This window comes from Chionomys nivalis, chromosome 20 (genome assembly GCF_950005125.1).
Source record: "Chionomys nivalis chromosome 20, mChiNiv1.1, whole genome shotgun sequence".
Taxonomy (NCBI): Eukaryota; Metazoa; Chordata; class Mammalia; order Rodentia; family Cricetidae; genus Chionomys; species Chionomys nivalis.
This window is the reverse complement of record NC_080105.1, coordinates 48679149-48700455: the sequence shown is the minus strand read 5'-3', so window position 1 is coordinate 48700455 and position 21307 is coordinate 48679149. Positions and strand designations below refer to the sequence as shown.

Below are 21307 nucleotides of genomic sequence, written 5' to 3'. Positions count from 1 at the left end.
CATAGCTCTGTTCAGGTCAAGAAAAGAAAGTCTAGGCACTGAGGTCAGAGATGGATGGGCCCGCAGGCATCTAGTCTGTGCTTTTAAGTACTTTTCATGGTCCTAGGCAGAAGGACTGTGGTGTAGGCTAAGTAACACATACAGAATGGGAAAAGGCAGCCCAGCGAGGGCATGACCTGTGGACAGCAGATTCATCCCTGGCCTGGAAAACTGACTACCATATGGGAGACTCAGGGACCTTCAGGCAAAATAATCAGCCCTGAGTCTTAGTGTCTTCACAGAGGAAAATGAGATTTTCACAGTGCTATGTAGGGGGGAGCCTCAGGAGAAATCTTTACTCCCCACTTAGGGACTTCCATGAGGGTCTGTGCTTTTAGGACTCTGCTTAGAGAAGCCGCACTGTGGATCTGGAGAACTCAGTGCCACACCCAGCAGTACTCTGTGCTATCCGTAGAGCTCTCAGTCTTAATTCCTGTCCTTAGAGGACCACTGGAAAGGAGAGAGTGGACAGAAGGTGGACTATTTACCTCCTGGGTTAGCATGACACCACTGTAGCCGAAGGTAGAACAACCATCACACAGTGGCCGGCATCATGCTCCAGACTTCCTCCCTCGAAGAACTGGGGTGGAATGGCTGTCCCCCAAGGGCATGGTTGCTCAGACACCTTGCAACAGCTAGAAGCTGTGGGCTAAGGTTGCTGGTGGATGGCTCGCTGCCAAATCCTGGATTGTGTATGCTTCCTTCTGTGGTCCCTGGGGAGCAGGTCACAGGGAGGAGAGAAGGGATGAGAGACAGAGAGAGGGGCACAGATTCTCATCTGGCTTCCTTGACGAGTGTCAGCACTTCGGATGATGAAAATAGACCGTAGGCATTTTGGAAGTGTGGGGTCTTCTTGGGCCCCGAGCTTGGGTTTCAGCTGCATTATATCATCCGAGGATGGTGCGGGTCATAGAATGACTAAATGAGCAATAAGAACTACGATTTCAGTACTGGGTCTCTCATCTTCCTGCTCGGCCTCCAACGTGGCTCTGTTTACTTCTCTTCTTAAATATTTACAGTATTGCTCCCAAAACACCACACCAGAATTGGTAATATTGCTAACAATGGTGGGAATATTGCCTACCATATGCTACTCTGTGTCTGATGCTTTATCCACTTTAATTTGGACCCTCACGGCAACCTGGTGAAGTTCACCCTCTGTCCAGTTCACAGATGAAGAGACCAGAACACAGACGGTGTATTGAACCGGCTGGACACCCTGGCTAGTGATCAACCAAATCCGAATGGGGGCTAATGGCTTTCTCCTCTGAGTAACCGCACATGGCTTTCAAAGGCTCCACTTTATTTTCGTACAGTCAGTCATGGAGAGGAGTGAACACCACTTCCCTTTTTCATGGAGCCCATAATGGTTTTAGCCTGTTTTCTGCAGTCTGCTCCTAAGAAGGCCAGAGGAAAGTTGCTTCTGAGGACCTGACAAAGCCTCTCTTGCCCCATGAGGGACATTTAAGGCCTGGTTGTTGTCAGGGGTTTCTCCTCCCACCTGGGTCTTGGGCTCCTTCATCCGTGTCTTTCCATTGTTTGCCTCCTCTTTGTATTATTCACGGCTAGCCCTCTCCTCTCTCCCTCCCACATGTTCTTATGCCTGATGGTAATCAGGACTATCTTTGTGCCGGGGGAAAGGACTCAGAGTTTGACCTGCTTTCCTCTGCCCTTATCTTATCCATTTCCCCATCTTCAAGTCTAATACAACCTCCTTGGAGAGTTCCATGATAATCTGTCATGTCATCTCGAGCTGGCTAGCTTAGCATTTTCTGCCAATGTTTATCAGGGACTGGTGTGTGTGTGTGTGTGTGTGTGTGTGTGTGTGTGTGCAGTGTTTTCTCATTATATTGCCCTTGAGGTTTTGGACCCAAGGACAGTGCCTTCTGTCATTGCTCTGCCCCATATATAACAGTGTCCTAGAGACTGTTATATAGTGCTACATGCCTTTAACCCCAGCACCTGGGAGGTGGAGAAAGGTCAGTCTCTGTGCATTTAAGGACAGCCTGTTCTATACAGCCAGTTCTGGGCCAACTAGGGCTGCATAGTGAGATGTTGGGAGATTTGCTCTTTCTTTCTTTCTTTTTTTTTTTTTTTTCTATTTTGCCCAATTGTGCATCTGGCTCTGTACTGATAATGCTATATACTTGGTTCTCCTAGAACAGACATGGGGGACAGCAAAGTCACCTGACCATATTTTCATACATGGTCTGCTCCTCTGCTCTGGGTCTCCTGGGGATGGAACCATCTCTGGTGAATGCTGAAGAACATTTAGGTCACTCAAGTCCCTGGTGATGGCTTTGTGATGTGCCTTTGAGGTGTCTTGCTGCCTGAGTAGCAAAAATGAAACTTTTTTTTTTTCAGAGAAAGTAGAGGAAATTAGACCCCTCCATTATACGATGCTTGTCTTTTACCCAGAATTCCCAAGGACCTTACAGCATTCCAGGGTGAGCAAGTTCCATGGGAAGTCCTCACCCTGGGACTCTGAATGGTGAGGGCTGATGGCTCTGTTGCTGTCTCAGCTGCTTTAGGAGACCTGGGCCTGTTAGCGTGGCGGGCAGGGCTAGGAAGGGACGTGTGTTCCACCATTCTCTCTCTTTCTTTCATGTTCTGAAGAGCAGGAAGCTGAGGGCTTTTCAAGTAAGCCAGAGGAGGGGAGCAGATGGCACCTTTCCTTCTCAAGAATTCCAGTCTTGGAGGCACAAACAGGATCTTCTCCTTGTCTAGACCGACCTGCACAGAAAGAATTCTCTGCACAAGCCAGATTGGCACTTGTCCACGGATTGCCACCCACTAACACACCATGTATCCAGGCATTTCAATCATGTCCTGGACCCACAAGGGTCCTTATTCTTGTTCCGTTGCACACGGCCTTGCTCAAATCAATGTTCTTACATAAGACGATGGGAAAAGCCATGATGTCTTCTCTTCTTTAGGATTTTTTTTTTGTAGTATACACATTTTATATTCTGCCTTTAAAGCTATTTCTGCTCACAGCTGCTTCACCGAGGCAGACGCCCACAAGCTCTGCTTGGTCCAGCGTGTACCTGAATATCCATCCCTTCATGGGGTTTGGTGCCTGCGGTTGGTCCTGTGATGGAGGAGGAGTGTACAGGGACCTTGGAGATTCTTATTAAGCAGGTCACCCAGGAATCTATCTTCATGCACCTCTATATTAAAAATAGCAGAGAACATGATAACACTTAAGCACAAGCACTTATAGGAACTTGGCGTAAAGATGTGAGTTTTCACTTCCCATTTGACATTTCTAATGTTCTGTTGCATTTCTTTTCCATACTCAAAAGTCCTCTCCTCCGTTTTCTTTCTGGGATGTGAGCAGAGATGGCAGCAATGCTGTGTTGTTGGCGGGGTCTGCCTTGTTCCCCATCGGGTCATTTCTGGTGACGTTGGTGTCCCCGGCACTGCTCTTGAAGATGGACCATGCTCAGACACAACGTTGTGGGAGAAGGGCAGGACACAAACATGGACAAAAAGATTTTTATTCAGAACTTCAAGTGTGGCTATCATGTGAAAAAGGAGAATTCTATATTGAACCTACGGCAGAATTAATGAATGAATGCTACAACAGGATAGATTTTTATCCCGAGAGTAAATCTTTCACCTTCCCTGGGACAGATTGTATTGTGTAGGCTGGGGAGTAAGCCTTATGGCAAGTGGTGGACTTTACACCAAATAACCATTTGCTAGGAAGGGTATTTCCAGAAACAACAGGTCCACATCAGCTGTAAGACTCAGTGATCTATGGTGTCTGGAATAATTATTGGTTGTTCCAAGTATTTGAAAATATGATGAGAGTTTTACATTCGGTACTTTTAATTTGCTGATTTCTTTGATTCACTACAGTTTTTAACAAGTAAAATCTACTATAATCTCATTATTTATGAGATAAACTGAGACTCAGGGAGATGCGCATTTCACCCAAATCATGGCAGCATTAGCTCCAAGGTGGAGCTGATGTGTTCAGGAAGAGGAATCATCATTCAGGCCATGCCCCTGAACAGTCAGGCCATTATGGTCAGTCTGGTAGGTGAGATGAGGGCATTAGAGCGGGAGGGATCCATTGTGCTCACCGTGGGCCTGCTGGTGAAGGCTCTCCTGCCTCTCTGTCTGACGCAGTCTGGTACAGGCTTCTGTTGCCTTGTAGAGGGGAAGGATGAGGAAGAGGGGTTTGTGTTTGCTTATAGGAAACAGGACCCCGATCAGCTAGAGCACTTTCACAGGCTCGAGAACTCGGACTGCATTCTGGTAGCAGGTTGGAACTGCAGTATGTATTTATTTGCCATTTATTCGGTTGTGGTGTGGGGTAGTAAAGATGATTTAATGTACTCTGAAATCCCTGAATATGGATGCAGCAGGCAGGGCAAGGTCTCCTTGGGTTTCAAGGTGTGAAGTTAGAAGGAAGTTTGTCTTCTGATTTTTTTAAAGTGTAGCCATTGAACTTAAATTGCATTTTATGCTGCATATATGACTCGTATGATAACTTGTTCCTTGCTAAAAAATATATGTTCATTATAGGAACTTTTTAAAACGAAATGATTATAAAACGGTTACCTATCATTTCTGAAAGTGCACTTTACATATCTAAAAGCAAGTTCTATGCACTATTGTACTCACACGCCTGTGAACTTCAGAATTTGGACTTGTAACCTCGATTTTAGTTCTAGTGTGAGGCTGTATCAGAATGTCTTTGATCTGTTTTCTATTGTTGCAGGAATTGGATACTTTGCATTTCTCTGTGAATATACATCACATGTATAATTGTTTTGCCAAATTGATCCCCAGAAAAACAATAGCTACAAATCTAGTTTGTTTAAGCAGGAAAAAAAGCTAGAGATGGATTGCTATCTTATAAAGCTCTAACACCCCTGTTGGATTTTTTATAGGCAAATGATCAACTATTCATTACAGTGGGTAGTTGGTATGGTAACACTGGGGTTTGGAGAGACCCACTCCGTTGCTACCATCAGCACACCCTCTGGTTTTGACTTGCTTAGTGTTCTGCATCATCATCGGAGTAACAGACTCCCCCTCCCCCTTTTCTCCTGTTGATTTTTCTTCAGCCTGATGAAGTCCTCCGATATCGATCAGGATTTGTTCACAGACAGTTACTGTAAGGTGTGCAGCGCACAGCTGATATCCGAATCCCAGCGGGTGGCCCATTATGAGGTAAGCGTAGCCCTGCTCACTCACTTGGTGTGGCTTTTGGGACTTGAAGATACTAATTTTTGGAGCTGGGGAGTTTTCAGAACTACAAGTCGTGAGCCTGTGTCGTGTGAATTAGGTCATGGTGTGTTTGTTGGGAGTGAAGGTAGCTCACATTACTCTGAGGCCCTGGCTACTTCCCATATTTTATTACATTTTGTTTATTAATATTATAATGTGCATCTCAGCTCTTAGAGACTCACTGGGCTTCCTTTCTCTCTGCTCTCTCTCTGTGAGGAATGCATGTCAAATATACTAGTTCCACTGCCTTCTTCCACCTATGATATGAAGATAGGCTCGAAGACCCTTACTAGTCAGCAGGAAACATGGTCCCGGGGAGTAAAGGCACATCCTCCACAGAAAACCTTTCCTGTTGGCCAGGCCCTAAATGGTCATCAGAATGTAGGAGTCTCCTGTCATCACAGCGAAGTTTAAGGCTCCATACTTTGGAAGGGCATGGTGATCTTTTCCACGGAAGGAGTGGTGGATACTCTTTGACCCTGCACTGGGAGCATGAGGTGCCAGGAGTGGAGGACAGGGAGTTGGGGATCCTGAGACCCCGAGTGCTGCGCTGTATATTCTGTTGTTCAAAGAACAGACAGACACGGGATTCCAGGCCTTCGCCAGCAACTTTTGTTGTTCATCTGATGAGTCTAATAAGTGCCAGCTGTCACTCGCTGAACTCCCCTGGGCCCCAGGTTTCCCTGTGCACCTCAGAAATAATAATGACAGCACATCCATACACACCCAGAAATACCACACACCAATCCCGCCTTTCCCACAAGGTTTTGTGTTGGTGGAAATATTTTGGAAGCTAAGTGTGTCAAGTGTGCGAAATTCTTTTACTGCCGTTATCTCCTTTGCTGCGATGCTTTGATGGATGGCAAACAAGCATGCTCTTTGAAGCATCTGTGAAATCAACATTTGCAGGGAAAAGGCAGTACAGTTGCCTACCCCGGCCAATCCACGGGGGATGGGTTCCAGAAACCCCAGCGGCTACCCAAGTCCTCTGCGTGAAATGGTGTGATGTTTACAGAGAACCTTTGCACATCTTCTGGTGTCTTTAAAATAACCTCTTGATCACTTATGACGGTCACACGGTGCCCATACCTCACTCCATTTGAGCAGATGCAGCCTAGTATTAGCTCAGGGCAATTTTCAACTTTGCTTTTGGTAACTCTGGGCAGCGCCCTCCGAGCCCCTCCCATGCTTCTGATTTATGTTGAAATGGTGGACCTGGAGGCTGACATGCTATTCTTTCAGCAAGAGGGAAGCGAATGCTGGGAGCAGCTTCCAGTGAACTTGTTTGCGAGGAACAAATCCATTGTTGTGGGCATGATAAACCCTCTGAGTCCTGGGGATACTGTTTGTGAACATGTATGTAGCTATAAAGTACCACTAAGGAGCAGGGGCATGTTTCCTGCTCTGAAATTACACACTCTCTACATTAGGCCTTTTGTTTTGATTTTTAATCAATGTTCTCAGGGTTTGAGAATAGAAACGGTTTCGTTTATTTGAGTCTTAATTCCTGAACAGCACGCGCACATTGTAGGTATTCTTAGCACTCGTGAGGGGGTAGGTCTCTGACTTAAACATGTTGGTGATACTGACCAGTGCTGTTCGCTGAACCAGAAGGCTAATATTTTAAACGACAACACTTTTAAATAACAAAACCCCACCTCAGCTGCTCAGCTAACAGTGTACTTATTTTGATCTCAGCTTCTCTTATTGATGCACTGGACTCCTGCTGTGGTGTAATCTGTGGTTGATGGTATGTGTTAATTGAACGTAGCATGCGTGAGTTAGAAAAGGTAAAGCAATCAATAGATCCTCTATGAGCAGGGTCATGCATCATCTAGCAACACTGAGTGCCTTCCCACCAAACGCGGATGGGGCTGGGAGATGTCTTTTGGTTGTCTACCCCTCGCCTTCCTTCTATCAGATATAGCCTGCGCATTCCCACTGCAGAGATGTTGAGGCGGTGAAGTAACAGGGGTGGGGCCTAGGGTCTCTTATATGGATCTTTGACCTGTGTTTCTTGTCTTCCTGTCTCTTTGTTTGGGACGCTTATACTGTAGCATACCTCAGATTCCCTGAGACTATTTGAAAGCTGGTGTTCTATCAGCCTGCCCTCGGGCTCCACACACGACCTCGGCTGACATCACCTGGAGAGTGGGTTTCTCAATGAGCGAGACATTTCATTCAACTCCTTGAAAATGCTCGTGCCCATGACTCCCAGGGCTTGGTTCCAGTCTTGCTCATCTCTTCAGTCCCAGCTGCTAATAGCCCCTGCTTCCCTGTGGGGGCACCAGTGAACATCCACTGTGTATTTGCATGGGACTAGCAGTGCAGGCCTTACATATTGGAGGAGATTATGAACCAGTGTGAGAAGTGGTCTCTGTGCCCAAGAAGCTCAGGAACTCCATGGAGCGGGAAGGGCACAGAGTCCCACGTGATTCAGACACCCACATGACAATGCTCAGTGCAGATCTGTGAGTTACCCAGCCTCTCCCCAGAGCTACAGGTCTACTCTCCTACAAAGACACGGGTTTGGCTCGATCATACTCGCAAGGGATTCAATGTGTTCAAAGATCTACTACATGAAGACCCATTGTGGTCAAAAACTTGTTGGAGAATGTCATGATTTACCCAGGCTTCAAGCATGGGTCAGTTTTAGGAAGTAATAAATGATACTTATCTCCAAAGAACGTTGAAGAGGCTGATCTGGCTGGCTGGAGGAAGCAGACTGAGCAGGGCACTGGGGGCAGCACAAAAGACATGGTTGGTGGTGTGTGCTTGGGCGTGTGTGCATGCATGTGTGTGCACATGAGTGTGTGTGTGTGTGTGCATGTGTATGTGTGTGTGTGTGAAGAGAACTTTGGATTCATTAGGTTCTTAAGAATCTGATACCATAGACTGCAATTGAGCATCTCTAGATGGCCTTGAGGTGTTGGTGGAAACAAGAAAATCTTTTGATATGACTTGGGCCTTGAAACTAGTATGTTAGCCTCCTGAAGTAGAAGAAAAGCAAATGAACAAATGGGTTAATTGCTAATATCTGCATGCCTATTTAACAGAAGGGGGAGAAGAGCCTTGTATGGTTTTTATTGACTGGACTACTCTGGGCTATCCTTGAACATTTTTCTCTTTGCATATGAAGTCCTGATATAAAAGCAAAACAAGGAGGGGCACACAGATATTTTTCCTCCTTGCTAAGCAGTGGAAAATATAATTAGTTGTTGTCTCTGCCCACAGGTGAATAGTCAGAACCAACACACTGAGCACATGCAGAAGAGAACACTTCAGAATGAGCTGCCTACTGCAATAAAGATCAGAAATAGTTTCTTGGGTGAGGTGCACTGGAATGATCTGCTGTAGTTTCAAGAGCCTAAAGGATAATTTCCTACAAAAGGAAGGGTTGCATGCATGGGTGATGGGTGGCTCTCTGATATGTAGGAGGATGGAAAGTTGTCCGCTGTAGCTGACAAAAAATGAAACCTAAAGCACAGAAAAAGCTTGCCTTCTCTTTTTGCATACACACACTATATGTAGTATATATAATATTCAGTATTGCTGTACATAATATTATAATCATTACACTAATATACAATATGTGTTTACTTATATTTTAGTAAATCCAAGGGAAGAAATAGTTCAGATCTAGAAAGAAAGTAAAAGGAATTATTGGGCAGGTTTCATATAGCCAGAAATAAACGTCAACCCAAGCTTCTTTCTGTGAACCCTGGGTGCTGCTGTGCCACGGGTCTCAGAAATCACTCTTTGCAAAAATCAGTGGCTGTGTGATGGTTAATCTTGACTTCCAGTTTGACTGGATTTATCAAGGAAGCACACTTCTTGGTATATCTGTGAGGGTGTTTTCGGGAAGATTTAGCTAAGGAAGGTCCACCTGAATGTAGGTGTAGCCCATGGTTCTGGACTAAATAAAAAGGAAAAAACCATAAAGTTGGGGCATCAATGGCTCTGTTTTCTAACTGGGGATGCAGTGTGATCAGTGTCTCTCCACCTCCGTGCCATCCCGTCTATGACGGACTGTATCCCTCACACTGGGAGCTAAAATAAACCCATTCATCTCCTCTCCTCAAGAATAGCCTCAAATTCTTTCATATCGGTGGTCAGGACTCTAAGAGTGGGCAAACCACCAGAGGATACGCAGTTCTTACTTGACTGACCTGTGAGCAAAACAGACGTTAACACCACACACCTCACTCTAGGGTAGCTGTGACAATAATATTTCCCATCCAGGAAACAAAGGACCGTCAGTAGCGTAGGGCCACCAGAAGGCCAGGTACAGCTTTCTCCCTCTTAGGGGAGTGAGAAAAACCCCTGGAACAGCAAGCACATGACCTCCTTAGGAGGGACTTCCTTCTTTGCAGTGGCGCTCACCTTCCTGTTGAACATCCTCCTGGACCTGTTTGAAGCAGATCTCAGGTCCTGACTTCCCTCTGCTTCCTTCCTGAGGGTGACTGTAGGCACGCACAGTGTTCTAAGATTTTTTTTTTTAAATCAGAATAATAATTTCCTTAGTAACACGATTCTCTTGGCACTATAGCAGGCTTTCGTTATACCAGCTTCCAGAGAACTCTGTTGCAGAGCCATGCAGTTCTCTTGTAGACACAGCCTCAAGGTTGCACCTTTTAATTTTCTTCACCCATTTGCCTGTATCCCCTTTGAGTTTAGTTGTGGAAATCTTGATTTTATCTAAAAGACAGTAGGTGAAAAGGCCACATCCTTAATCTCATTTCTGCCAAAAGCCTGGATCACAAGGCTGAGAAATCTTACTGGGTCTGCAACAATCAAAGTTTTATTCCCCTCCTCCTCGCTTCTCTCTTTTCTCCCTCTTCTCCCATTTCTTCTCTTATCCATGCTCACATCACTGTCTACCTTCCAGGAATATCAGAATCCATCAGACAGTTGGAAATAATGAGGACTGTGGATGACATCACAAGATTTTTTAGGAGCTAGCCTTTGTCATTTTACTGCCCAAAACTCAAACCCATGTTTGTTTTTTGTTTCTAAAAAGCTTTCCAACTTCTAATGAAAATGTAATCACACCATTTTCTTTCTATCCTTCCTCTAACCATGTACCATCCTCTTCTGATTGGGTAGCTGACATACCATCCTCTTCTGATTGGGTAGCTGACATACCATCCTCTTCTGATTGGGTAGCTCACATGCCATCCTCTTCTGATTGGGTAGCTCACATACCATCCTCTTCTGATTGGTTAGCTCATGTACCATCCTCTTCTGATTAAGTAGCTCATTGCAGCTAACTTGACCACAAGCTTTTGCTTTTTGCTTTGCTTTAAAATAATTATTTCTTTTATTTTTTGATATTATAATAAAATTATACCATTTCCCCTTCCCTTCCCTCTTTGTATGCCCTCCCATATAACCCCACTTGCTCTCTTTCAAACTCATGGCCTATTTTTTTCTTTAGTTGTTAATATATGTATTCCAAAATGCAACCTGTGAAGTTTGTATAATGCTAATTGTATGTATATTTTCAGGGCTTACTATTTGGTATAAGATTAAAAGAAATGTTGCGTTTTTCCCTGGGACCCTATTTCATGAGCATGGGCATCTTTCCATTTTTGAGTGTCTATTTATTTCTTCAGAAATTTCAAGTTTTCAGTGTAGAAGCCCTTCACTTACTACGCTAGTCTTTTTTTCTATATATTTTATTTTCTATTGTGAATGGGAGTCTGTCCATGATCTTTCGCTGTGTGGATTTGCTAGTGTATAGACTTATTTGATTTCATTATTATTATTATTATTATTATTTTTGATTTTCGAGACAGGGTTTCTCCGTAGCTTTTGGTTTCTGTCCTGGAACTAGTTCTTGTAGACCAGGCTGGCCTCGAACTCACAGAGATCCGCCTGCCTCTGCCTCCCAAGTGCTGGGATTAAAGGTGTGCACCACCACCGCCTGGCTTTGATTTCATTCTTTATCCTGCCACATTGCTGAATTGATTTATAGCTTCTAGAAATTTTCTGGTAGAATTTTTGTGTCACTCATGTATAGTATCATTATATACTACACACACTCACACAGGATGATTTACTTCCTTGTTCCCTATATATTCCTTTAATTTTCCTTTCTTGCCTTATTGCTCCAGCTAGTACTTGAGCAGAATATTGAGCAGGGGTAGGGACAGTTGACATCCTTGTCTCATTCCTGACTTAAATGGGATTGCTTCCAAGACTTTCTCCATTTTAGATGATGTTGGCTGTGGGTTTCTCATATTCATCTTTTATTATGTAGAAGTATGTTTCTTCTAGCTCTGCATTTGTTAGGACTTTTTTTTTTTATCCTAAAAGTACGTTGCATTTTTGTCAAGTTTTTTTCCCATCTATTGTGATGAGCATGTGATTTTTTTTGTCTTTATGTCCATTTATGTGGTTTACTACACTTATTTATTTGTATGTATTTGAATCATGTTTGCATCCCAGAGAAAAATCAACTTTTGTCATGGTAGATAATCTTATTTATGCCTATATTCTTTTTGCAAGTATGTCATTCAGCACTTTTGAATCTATTTTCATCAGAGAGAATGGCTTGTGATTTTCTGTTTTTGTTGTGTTTTTACCCAGTTCTTGGTACTTAGGGTGACACTGTCTTTGGAGGAGTTTGGGAAAACTCCTCTCTTTCTCTCTGAACAGTTTAAGAAGGGTTGGTTGTAGTCTTTTTTTTTTTTTTTTTTTTTTTTTTTTTTTTTGAAAGTCTGGTAGAAATGCTGTGGATCCATTTCCATTAACCCATTTATTCCTGGACATTTTTTTTTTAAGCTAGAAGGGTTTTTATTTCTATTTAATCTCCTCATTTTTTTTTATTTGTTTTAAGTTGTTGATTTCTTGATTTAATTTTGGTGGTTTGGCTGAATATAGAAATTTATTAATTTCTTTTAGGTTTTCCGGTTTACTAGAATACATTAGAATGTATTTACTTGTAATAGTCTGAATTTCCTTGGTGTCTGTTCAGTTCCTAACTTCATTCCTGACACTGCTAATGTGGGTCCTCTCTTTCTTTTGTTTAGTTAGGCCAAGTACCTGTCAGTCATGCTATCTTCTCAGAGACAAACTCTTAGATAGATTGATTTTTTTTGTATTGTTTTCTTTGTTTCTATTTCTTTAATTTCTGCTCTGAGTTTTATTATTTCTTGCTGTTTACTGGGTTTGGCATTGGTGTGTCCTTTCTTTTTCTCACTATTTGAATTGTATCATTAAGCTATTTATTTGTGTTCTTTCCGATTTTTTTTTAATGAATGCACTTTGAGCTATAAGTTTCACTTGTAATACTGTTTTCAATTTGACCCAGGCTAAATTTGAGGGGTTGAGGAAAGTGCATTTGGGGAGTGTGACGGGACTTGACACTAGAGAAAGTTGTGGTGCTGGCTAGTGTTATGTCAACTTGACACAGCGAGAATCATCTGAGAGGAGATTAACTCGATTGAGAAAATGCCTCCGTAATATCAGGCTGTAGGCAAGCCTGTAGGGCATTTTCTTAATTACTGATTGATGGGGTTGGGCCCATGGATTCTATAAGAAAGCAGGCTGAACAAGCCAGGGGTAGCATTCCAGTAGGCCTCAGCCCTCTGCGCCCTCTGCGCCCTCTGCGCCCTCTGCGCCCTCTGCGCCCTCTGCGCCCTCTGCGCCCTCTGCGCCCTCTGCGCCCTCTGCGCCCTCTGCGCCCTCTGCGCCCTCTGCGCCCTCTGCGCCCTCTGCGCCCTCTGCGCCCTCTGCGCCCTCTGCGCCCTCTGCGCCCTCTGCGCCCTCTGCGCCCTCTGCGCCCTCTGCGCCCTCTGCGCCCTCTGCGCCCTCTGCGCCCTCTGCGCCCTCTGCGCCCTCTGCGCCCTCTGCGCCCTCTGCGCCCTCTGCGCCCTCTGCGCCCTCTGCGCCTTCCCCTGTGCGTCCTCTGCGTCCTCTGCGTCCTCTGCGCCCTGTGCGTCCTCTGCGTCTTCTGCGTCCTCCCGGTGTCCTCTGCGGTCTCTGTTTCCTCCCCTCTGTGTCCTCTCTGAATCCTCTGCGTCAGCTCCTACCTCCAGGTTCCTGCCCCGCTTCCTGTCCTGACTCTCTTGGACGATGAACAGTGATGTAAGTCAAATAATCCGTTTTCCCTCAAGTTGCTTTGGTCATGGTGTTTCATGGCAGCAATGATAACCCCGACTAAGACAGATGCGTGTGATCTGTCAGGGGAGAGAGACTGGATGTTTCTGTGTTGCTTTGACACCACGTTTTGGTGGCACGCAGAAACTGGACAAGAATCTTCACTGTGAGCATACTGAATGTGTTCATTGTAGGTTCTTTTCTCTTTTCCTTTATCTTGTTTTGTGTATATACCACTGCTATTTTCCTTTCATATTAGAATCGGATATATTTTGATATGACTTAAGTATTTCAGAAAAATGATGAAGTATAAGACAAAATACTCTTTAATGTTTTATTCATTTTTTGAAGAAGCTCTGAATTTTCATAATTTGGAAATCAGTAAATGAATTAGTTTATAATGTCAAAACTCTCCCACTTCTTTCTTAGTCATCCAGATGCACCCAGTTTTCTTTGAAATTTTATGCATAAGAATAGTTTAATTTTTACATACACGTACACACATTGTAAATGGAAACATGTCCTACCCTTATTTATGTTGTGACGTGCATGTCTTTTATACGGCTGTAGAGAGCAGCTGAATTCCAGAGTGAATTTGCATTGTTTGACACGGGGATAGAAATCTCAAGGACCCCAATGGCTTAGACCTGTGAGAGTGGAAAAACCTTTTCTGGGTGGGGCTCAGAGAGAGCAAAGCCTCCCCCTGGCCCAAGTAGAGGGTGTTTAGTCTATATAGAAATTATCAACCACAGCTTCTTCCTCCTGTGTGAGAGCAGCCTGAGCCTCCTTTCCTAAAGAGACTTCCTACCAAGATTAACTAACCTACCTCCCTGTTCAGCTGTATACAATAAACCCACCTCCTTGATTCAGATGTGTAAAATAAACACAGTGCAATTCGGGGCACAGTTGGTGCCCTCCGTCAGAAAAAATACAGTCTGCCTGATCTCAGCTTTTGTCTGTGTGTGTTGGCCCTTTCTTCCTCCCGTTGTTGGTGGTTGTCCAAGTCTCCAAGACCAAACCGTGTGGGACACACATGCGATTCTATCATCCTCTGTAGAGAAACGTTCATTGAATTGTCTTGAAATTCCATGGTAGCTGGGATGAAATGCTGGAGGAGCTACTTAGCTTTCAGCACCCATGTGATGATGATGATGTGTGTTACTTGGTTTTCAGATCCCACCTGTACAGGCTGGCAATATTCACTGAAGATTTTTCTCCCAGATTTCCTTTCTTAGCATTCACTGGAAGATATATCCATTCCTGACCTCTTTATAATAAGGCATCTGGGTTTTTAAAAACTCTTCTATATGATTAGCCAAAGAGGTGATCCCAGCGGCTCTTGGCCTGAGCAGTGGGCTTGCGTGTGAGGAGCCTTGCTTTCTTCCATTGTGCTGAGGTGTTGGAAACTTCATCTCTGTTCTCTATGATTTGAGAATTTAATTAGCATCCTAATTTAATTAGATGATTTAATTTGGAGTAGAGTTTCTCTACATTTGATTGTATCACGGTATTAATGACTTTCTTCATTGCTGCAGCTAAATAGCCAATCAAAGCAACAGAAGGATGGGAAGGCTTATTGTTGCTTATGGTTTGAGGGGGTCCGTCACGGTGGGGAGAGGCATTGTGGCAGGAGTCTGAGGCTTCTGGTCGCATTGTATCCACAGACAGGGAGAGCGCAATGGACGCTAGCATTCAGCTTGCTTTATTCTTTTTATTTACTTTCGGTCCCCAGCCCATGGAATGCTGCTGCCCACAGTTCAGATGGCTTTGCACACTTCAGATGAACCTGATCTAGACCTCTCCGGAGTGCCCATAAGCCAACCTGATATAAGTAACCCCTCACAGTCATATCCAGAGGCTTGTTTTTTTAGGTGACTGGATTATTTAAGTTGACAGTCACTGTCAGTCATTTCCTCTGAGTAGCATGAAAGTGTGCGGATGCCCTTGGACAGGAAGTTCCTGGTAGGGCCACCTCTGCTTACCCTCTTCAGCTTGTCCTTACATATTTTTAACCATTATTCCAGCTGCTAAAAGTTCTTCCATCCTTTTGAAAGAATTCAGATTTTATTAATATAGAGAAAAATGGAGCAGAACTCTCTCCTCTGCTGCGAGTGTTTGTACTGGGTGGTTTTATGTCAGCATGACAGAAGCTAAAGTCATCTAAGAGGAACCTCAGTTAAGAAAACAGCTCTGTAAAATCGGGCTGGAGGCAAGCCTGTAGGGCATTTTCTTAATTAGTGATTAATGGGGGAGGGCCCAGCCCTTTGGAGGTGGTGCCATCCCTGGACAGGTAATCCTGGGTTCTATAAGAATGCAGGCTGAGCAAACCAGGATGAGCAGGCCAGTAAGTAACGCGCTCCTCCGCGGCCTCTGAGTAAACTCCTGCCTCCAGGTTCCAGCCCCGAATCCTTGACGATGGACAATGCTGTTGTAAGCTAAACAAATTCTTTCTTCCCCAAGTTGCTTTTGGTCATGGTGTTTCATGACAACAATGATAACCCTGACTAGGACAGATTGGTACCAAGAATGAGGCATTGCGACGACAGACCTGACCATGTTGTTTTTCGGGGGAATTGCAGAAGGACTTTGGAGCTTTGGGCTAGAAAATCTCTTGAGAGGTCGAAGCTTGGCAAGGTGTTACTTGGTAGCTTGGAAGTGTTGAGAGAAATGTAGAGGATGGGGATTTGTCTTGTGAAGTCCCAGCGAGAGGTTTGACAGTCACTTAAAGACTATCAGGCCGTTGCATATTTTGATTTGAGAATCCGTTGTGTCTGGTCAGCAGGGGCTGAGTAGTCAGCCACGATTAACAAGAGACCAGAACCACTGACATAAAACCTTTGCTTTGTTTGGAAAATTGAGAAATTAGCAGTGAGTAATAAGAGACCAGCATGGTTGAGGTGAAGTCTTCTGGAGAGTGTTTCTTCAAGGTAAGCCTGCAGAAGCTGTGTTCCAGAAACTTCCAAGGTTGTATCTCCTCTTGGTAGCTGAACTTGGTGGTATGAGTTCCCAGGTGGTACTGGTTTCAAAGGCATGAAGTGGGGTCATGGAGAGCAGCTGAGGCTTGGCACTGTGTGGCAGGGCTGGAGTTCCCGAAGAGAGCTCAGAGAGGCTGTTGGCGAAAGTGCAGCCCCGTTTCAGCAGGAGACCCAGGATTTTGGAGATGCTAGTTACATGAGAAAGCTGCCAAGAATAGCAACAGCCATGGAGTGGAGCTGGCCTGAGCCGGCGAGACAAGCTCTGTGTGCTGCGGAGGGCAGAGCCAGAGAAATGTCCCGAGCACTTTGGAAGAGGCCAGGTGATTGTGAGTGGATGCCAGACATTGGACATTGAGTTATTTATGCTGTTGAAGCTTGTCTTTTACTTTGTCCTGATTCTTCTCTTTAAGTAAATTTATTTAATTTATTTTTGGGTTTTTAGATGCCACAGTTGAGAGACTTTGAATCTTAAAAGAAACTTTGGTTTCTTTGTTTTTTTAAGAGACTGAATTTTTAAAAATGTCTGAAATTTTAAGACTGGATTTTTCAAAGTTTTACAATACTTTCTATTGTGATATTGATGTTAATGTTTGTTCTTGAGGATAAAGACAACACAATGCTTTGTGTTTCAAGTCGAGAAGGGGTCGATTATCCTAAATAGTTAGTTCTGTGTCCACTTAACACAAGCTAAAGCCACCTGAGATGAAGGAACCTCAATTAAGAAGTAAGCCTTTAGGGCATTTTCGTAGTGATTTATGGGGGAGAGCCCAGCACATTGTGGATAGGAACACCCTGGGCAGGCGGTTCTGGGTTCTATAAGAAAGCAAGCTGAACGGGTCATGGGAAGCAAGCCAGTAAGCAGCACCCCTCCATGGCCTCTGTATCAGCTCCTGCTTCCAGGTTCCTGCCCAGGTTCCTTCAGTGTAAGCCAAGGAAACCCCTTTCCTCCCCATCTTGGCAATAGTGACCTGAGTAGAACAGAGTTCCTCCTTTGAGCCTCTGTAAGCTCCCACTCCGTTGTGATAGCAGGACCTTTACTGGACTAGACAAGTGTCCCATGAGACATCCTAGCCCTTCAGATTGACCTTATTGCTAGTAAGTCTTTGTGATTTTTCCCTGAGCAGTGTCTCTACCTTGGTCCCTGCTTTATCATCACCAGTCTGGATGCTATCGCTTCCGGGAAGGCAAGCATTGCTGACATGGAGCTCACTTAGGAATTTTCAGTTCCTGTCTGTTCCCTGGACTCGCTATGAGCTTTTCCTCAGATGTTCTCAGTTAGGAACTCCTAACTCAAGTCAGAAGGCTGGATAGAGTGTACTCCTGTGCCCTGACTCTCCCAATTGTTCCTGTAACGCAGAAGACCTGTAGGCTTTCTCTTTCTGTCCTTTCTCCACTTGCCCGTGACTTTCCTGTGTGCCATTAGCTAATAATTTTATCAGATTATTTTTTGTTTTCTTTTGACCAAGCCTTTATTACAACATATTTATCCAAAACATTTAAAAATATTAATTAGGCATATGCCTAATTTTATTATTTTTTAAAAAGTCACATATGAATCATTTCTTGACCTTTTAAGTATAAACAGCCAATCTTGAGTAAGTTTCACCCTCCTATTGCCTAACCCATCCCAATAAAAAACCAAATTAGGGTATTAGTGCTTTATTGAAGTGGTGTTTGTAACTTTACATGCTAGTTCTCAGTCAGTGATAGTTTCCGACTTGCTTAGGAGACAGGAAAAGTAAGTATCTGTGATATGAATATCTGGGCCTTCTTTGGTTATGCTACAGTAGTGATATGTGACTTTGGTTTGCTGTAGGCTACAAGGTTTTTCAGGGACTTATTATTGGATTAGGTACTATAAGTGGCTTCTTTAAAAATTTTTATTCTTTCTTTGTGTGTGTGTATACACACGTGCACATATGCAGCCCAGGGTGGAGGTCACAGGACAACTTGAGAGAGTTGGTTCTCTTCACCATGAGGTTCCCAGGGATAAAACTCATTTCATCAGCCGAGCAGTGGTGGCACACGCCTTAAATCCCAGCACCTGGGAGGCAGACACAGGCGAATCTCTGTAAGGTCGAGGTCAGCCTGGTCTACAAGAGTTAGTTCCACAGCAGCTAGGGCTTTTACATAGAGAAACCCTGTCTCAAAAAACCAAAAACCGCCGGGCGGTGGTGGCGCACGCCTTTAATCCCAGCACTCGGGAGGCAGAGGCAGGCGGATCTCTGTGAGTTCAAGACCAGCCTGGTCTACAAGAGCTAGTTCCAGGACAGGCTCCAAAACCACAGAGAAACCCTGTCTCGAAAAACCACAAAAAAAAAAAAAAAAAAAAAAAAAAAAAAAACCAAAAACCAAATGAAACCAAACCAAAAAAACCTCATTTGATCGTGCTTGGTAGCAAGCCTTTGCTCAGTGAGTCGTCCTGTAGGCCTGGCTTGTTTTTTACATGACCAACTTGCATAATTTCCTATCGCTCCACAGTGCCACATAAAATGGACTCCACTGGAAAACAGTTTCAAAGACAGAAACTTTAGGGCAAAATTGCTCTGCATAGCTTAGCCAATCTTGTGACTATCATCCCAGATATCCTTAGTGTAATGGTCACAGATGTTTTTGCATTTCCTCGTGTTGAAGTCACCCTTTTGGATTTTAGTGTTTGAGCCTGAGATGGCTGAAGAGAGAGGACAACCAAATATTATCTCCCGGTGTGCTGAAGCTGGGAACAGCTGCGGTTCCAGCCATGGGCTGTATTTATCCTGATAATATGCTGCTCGTGCTTGTGTGCTTTGGGCTGCTGCTAGGTTCTGAGAGAGGAGAGGCAAGAGCAGAAACGACAGCTATACCTAACAACAAGGTAAAAAAGACTGTGTGTGTGTGTGCGTGTGTGTATGTTCAGGTGTGTGCCTGCCTGTGTGTGAATGTGGGGGTGTATGTGTGTATGTGCATGTGTGAGTGTAAGTCTGTGTGCATGTGTGTGTATGTGAATGTGTGCTTCCATGTGTGTTTCAATGTGTATGTATGAGCAGGTGTGAGTGTGTGTGCGGGTTGGTGTGAGCATGTGTGAATGTGTGAGCACGTGTGAATGTGAGCATGTGTGAGCATGAGTGTGCATATGCATGTGTGTGTGTGTCAATCTGTGGGCATGTATGTGTATGTTAATTGTGCTTGCATGTGTTTGCGTGTGTTTGGGGGTGCGTGTGTTTGGGGGTGCGTGTGAAAGTGTGTTTGGTTGTGTGCCTGCCTGTGTGTGAATGTGAGGGTGTGTGTGTGTGTGCGCATGTGATTGCACATGTATGTGTGTGCGCGTATATGAATGTGTGCTTGCATGTGTGTTTGAGTGTGTATGTGTGTGTGCATCTGTGAGTGTAGGTTCATGCTTACCAAGGTGCATGTATATATAGGACAGGATAACCTCTGGTTATTCTTGCTCCTCCCATTCTACAGTTTTTCAGACAGTCTCTTATTCCATGCTGCAAATGCAAGGCTAGCTGACCCATGAGTTTCCAAGGCTTTCACTGTCTCCACCTCCCATGTCACCATAGGAACAAGATTATAGATGAACTGCCACATCTGGCTTTTTATGTAGATTCTAGGAATTTAACTCGGGTCTCATGCCCTCAACCCAAACTCCTTCTTTCCTTCTCTCTTTCCTTTCTCTCTCCCTCCCTTCCAACTCTCTTCCTTCTTCCCTCCCTCCCGCTTTCCCTCATTTCTTTCATATTAATGTACCTCAGGTTGGTCTCAAACTTACTGTGGGCCAAAGGATGACCCTGAAATCCTGATCCCCTGTTTTCCACCTCCCAAGACCTGGGCTGCTACACCCAGTTTATGTGTGCTACCAACTGAACTGTATCCCTAAAATCATTTTGTTACAGATGATATGTCTTTTATTTATTTATGTTATTTAAATCCTGATTAGCTCCGTGGGTATGGACATTTTTACATAATTTTAAAAGTTTGGAATGTCATTACAATGAGAAAATTTGCAAACCAATTCTGGAATATTTCAGTATATACTTGACCCAGTTTCTTCACTGTTAACATCTTCCAATGCAGTAGTAAATTTGTCAGCCAATGGAGCCACACGCCATACCTACGGGTAATGCTTATATAATATACTATCAAGTTGACAGTCTGGACCATATTCAGATCTTCCCTCCATGCACATTTCCCTCCCGGGAGGAGCCCACCCAGCATTTCCCCTCACATTTCAGCATTGCATCTCCTATGGCTCTTCACACCATCACTTTCTCCAGCCTCCCGCACTTTTGAACACTCGCCAGTCTTGAGGTTTACCAGCCAGGCGTGTTGAGTTGAAGGACACTCAGGATGTGTTAGCGTTCCCTCCTGCTCAGCCTCTTGCTGTGTGTTTGTAGAGAGCAGGAAGAGCCCAGGGACAAAGGGAGCAAGAACTGGCACATCCGTTCATGTGGATGCTGCTCTGATCTCTTGCTGGGGGAGAATCGGTCCCCTTCGTCACTCCAGAGTTCCTCTCCTCCTCCATCTCTGTGGTGTGGTCCCTGGCAGGATAGCACCTCAAGGGTGCAAGGACGTACATTTAGTGCATGCAAATGGATTTCTGATATGGAACTCATCCCCACCTGCTGTGTCCAGCAGAGTTCTTACAGGTACTGATGATCACTTGCTTCTGACTGTTTCACAACATTCCATATGAGCACTGGTTAAATTTTTATTTTCCTTTTCTTTTAAATTGAGATATCCACATTGTTTCTGATCTCCCTCTCTCTATCTCTATCTTATCTCTATCTCTCTCCCCCCCGCATACATCAACACATGCACACACAAGTGCTCGCACACACAAGTGCTCGCACACACAAGTGCTCGCACACACAAGTGCTCGCACACACAAGTGCTCGCACACACAAGTGCTCGCACACACAAGTGCTCGCACACACAAGTGCTCGCACACACAAGTGCTCGCACAC

The 21307-nt window shown here is 44.4% G+C and overlaps 1 protein-coding gene across 5 annotated transcripts in view; it reads left to right on the top strand.

The window, feature by feature from the left end:
• Zmat4 (zinc finger matrin-type 4) overlaps positions 1-21307 on the top strand; it is a 349005-nt gene that overhangs the window by 68264 nt on the left and 259434 nt on the right. For all 5 annotated transcript variants that reach the window (XM_057752101.1, XM_057752098.1, XM_057752100.1 and 2 more), the window contains exon 2: positions 5121-5226. In XM_057752101.1, coding sequence (XP_057608084.1) covers positions 5125-5226 — 102 coding nt within the window. In that variant the 5' untranslated portion in view covers positions 5121-5124. The remainder of the gene's footprint in view (positions 1-5120; positions 5227-21307) is intronic.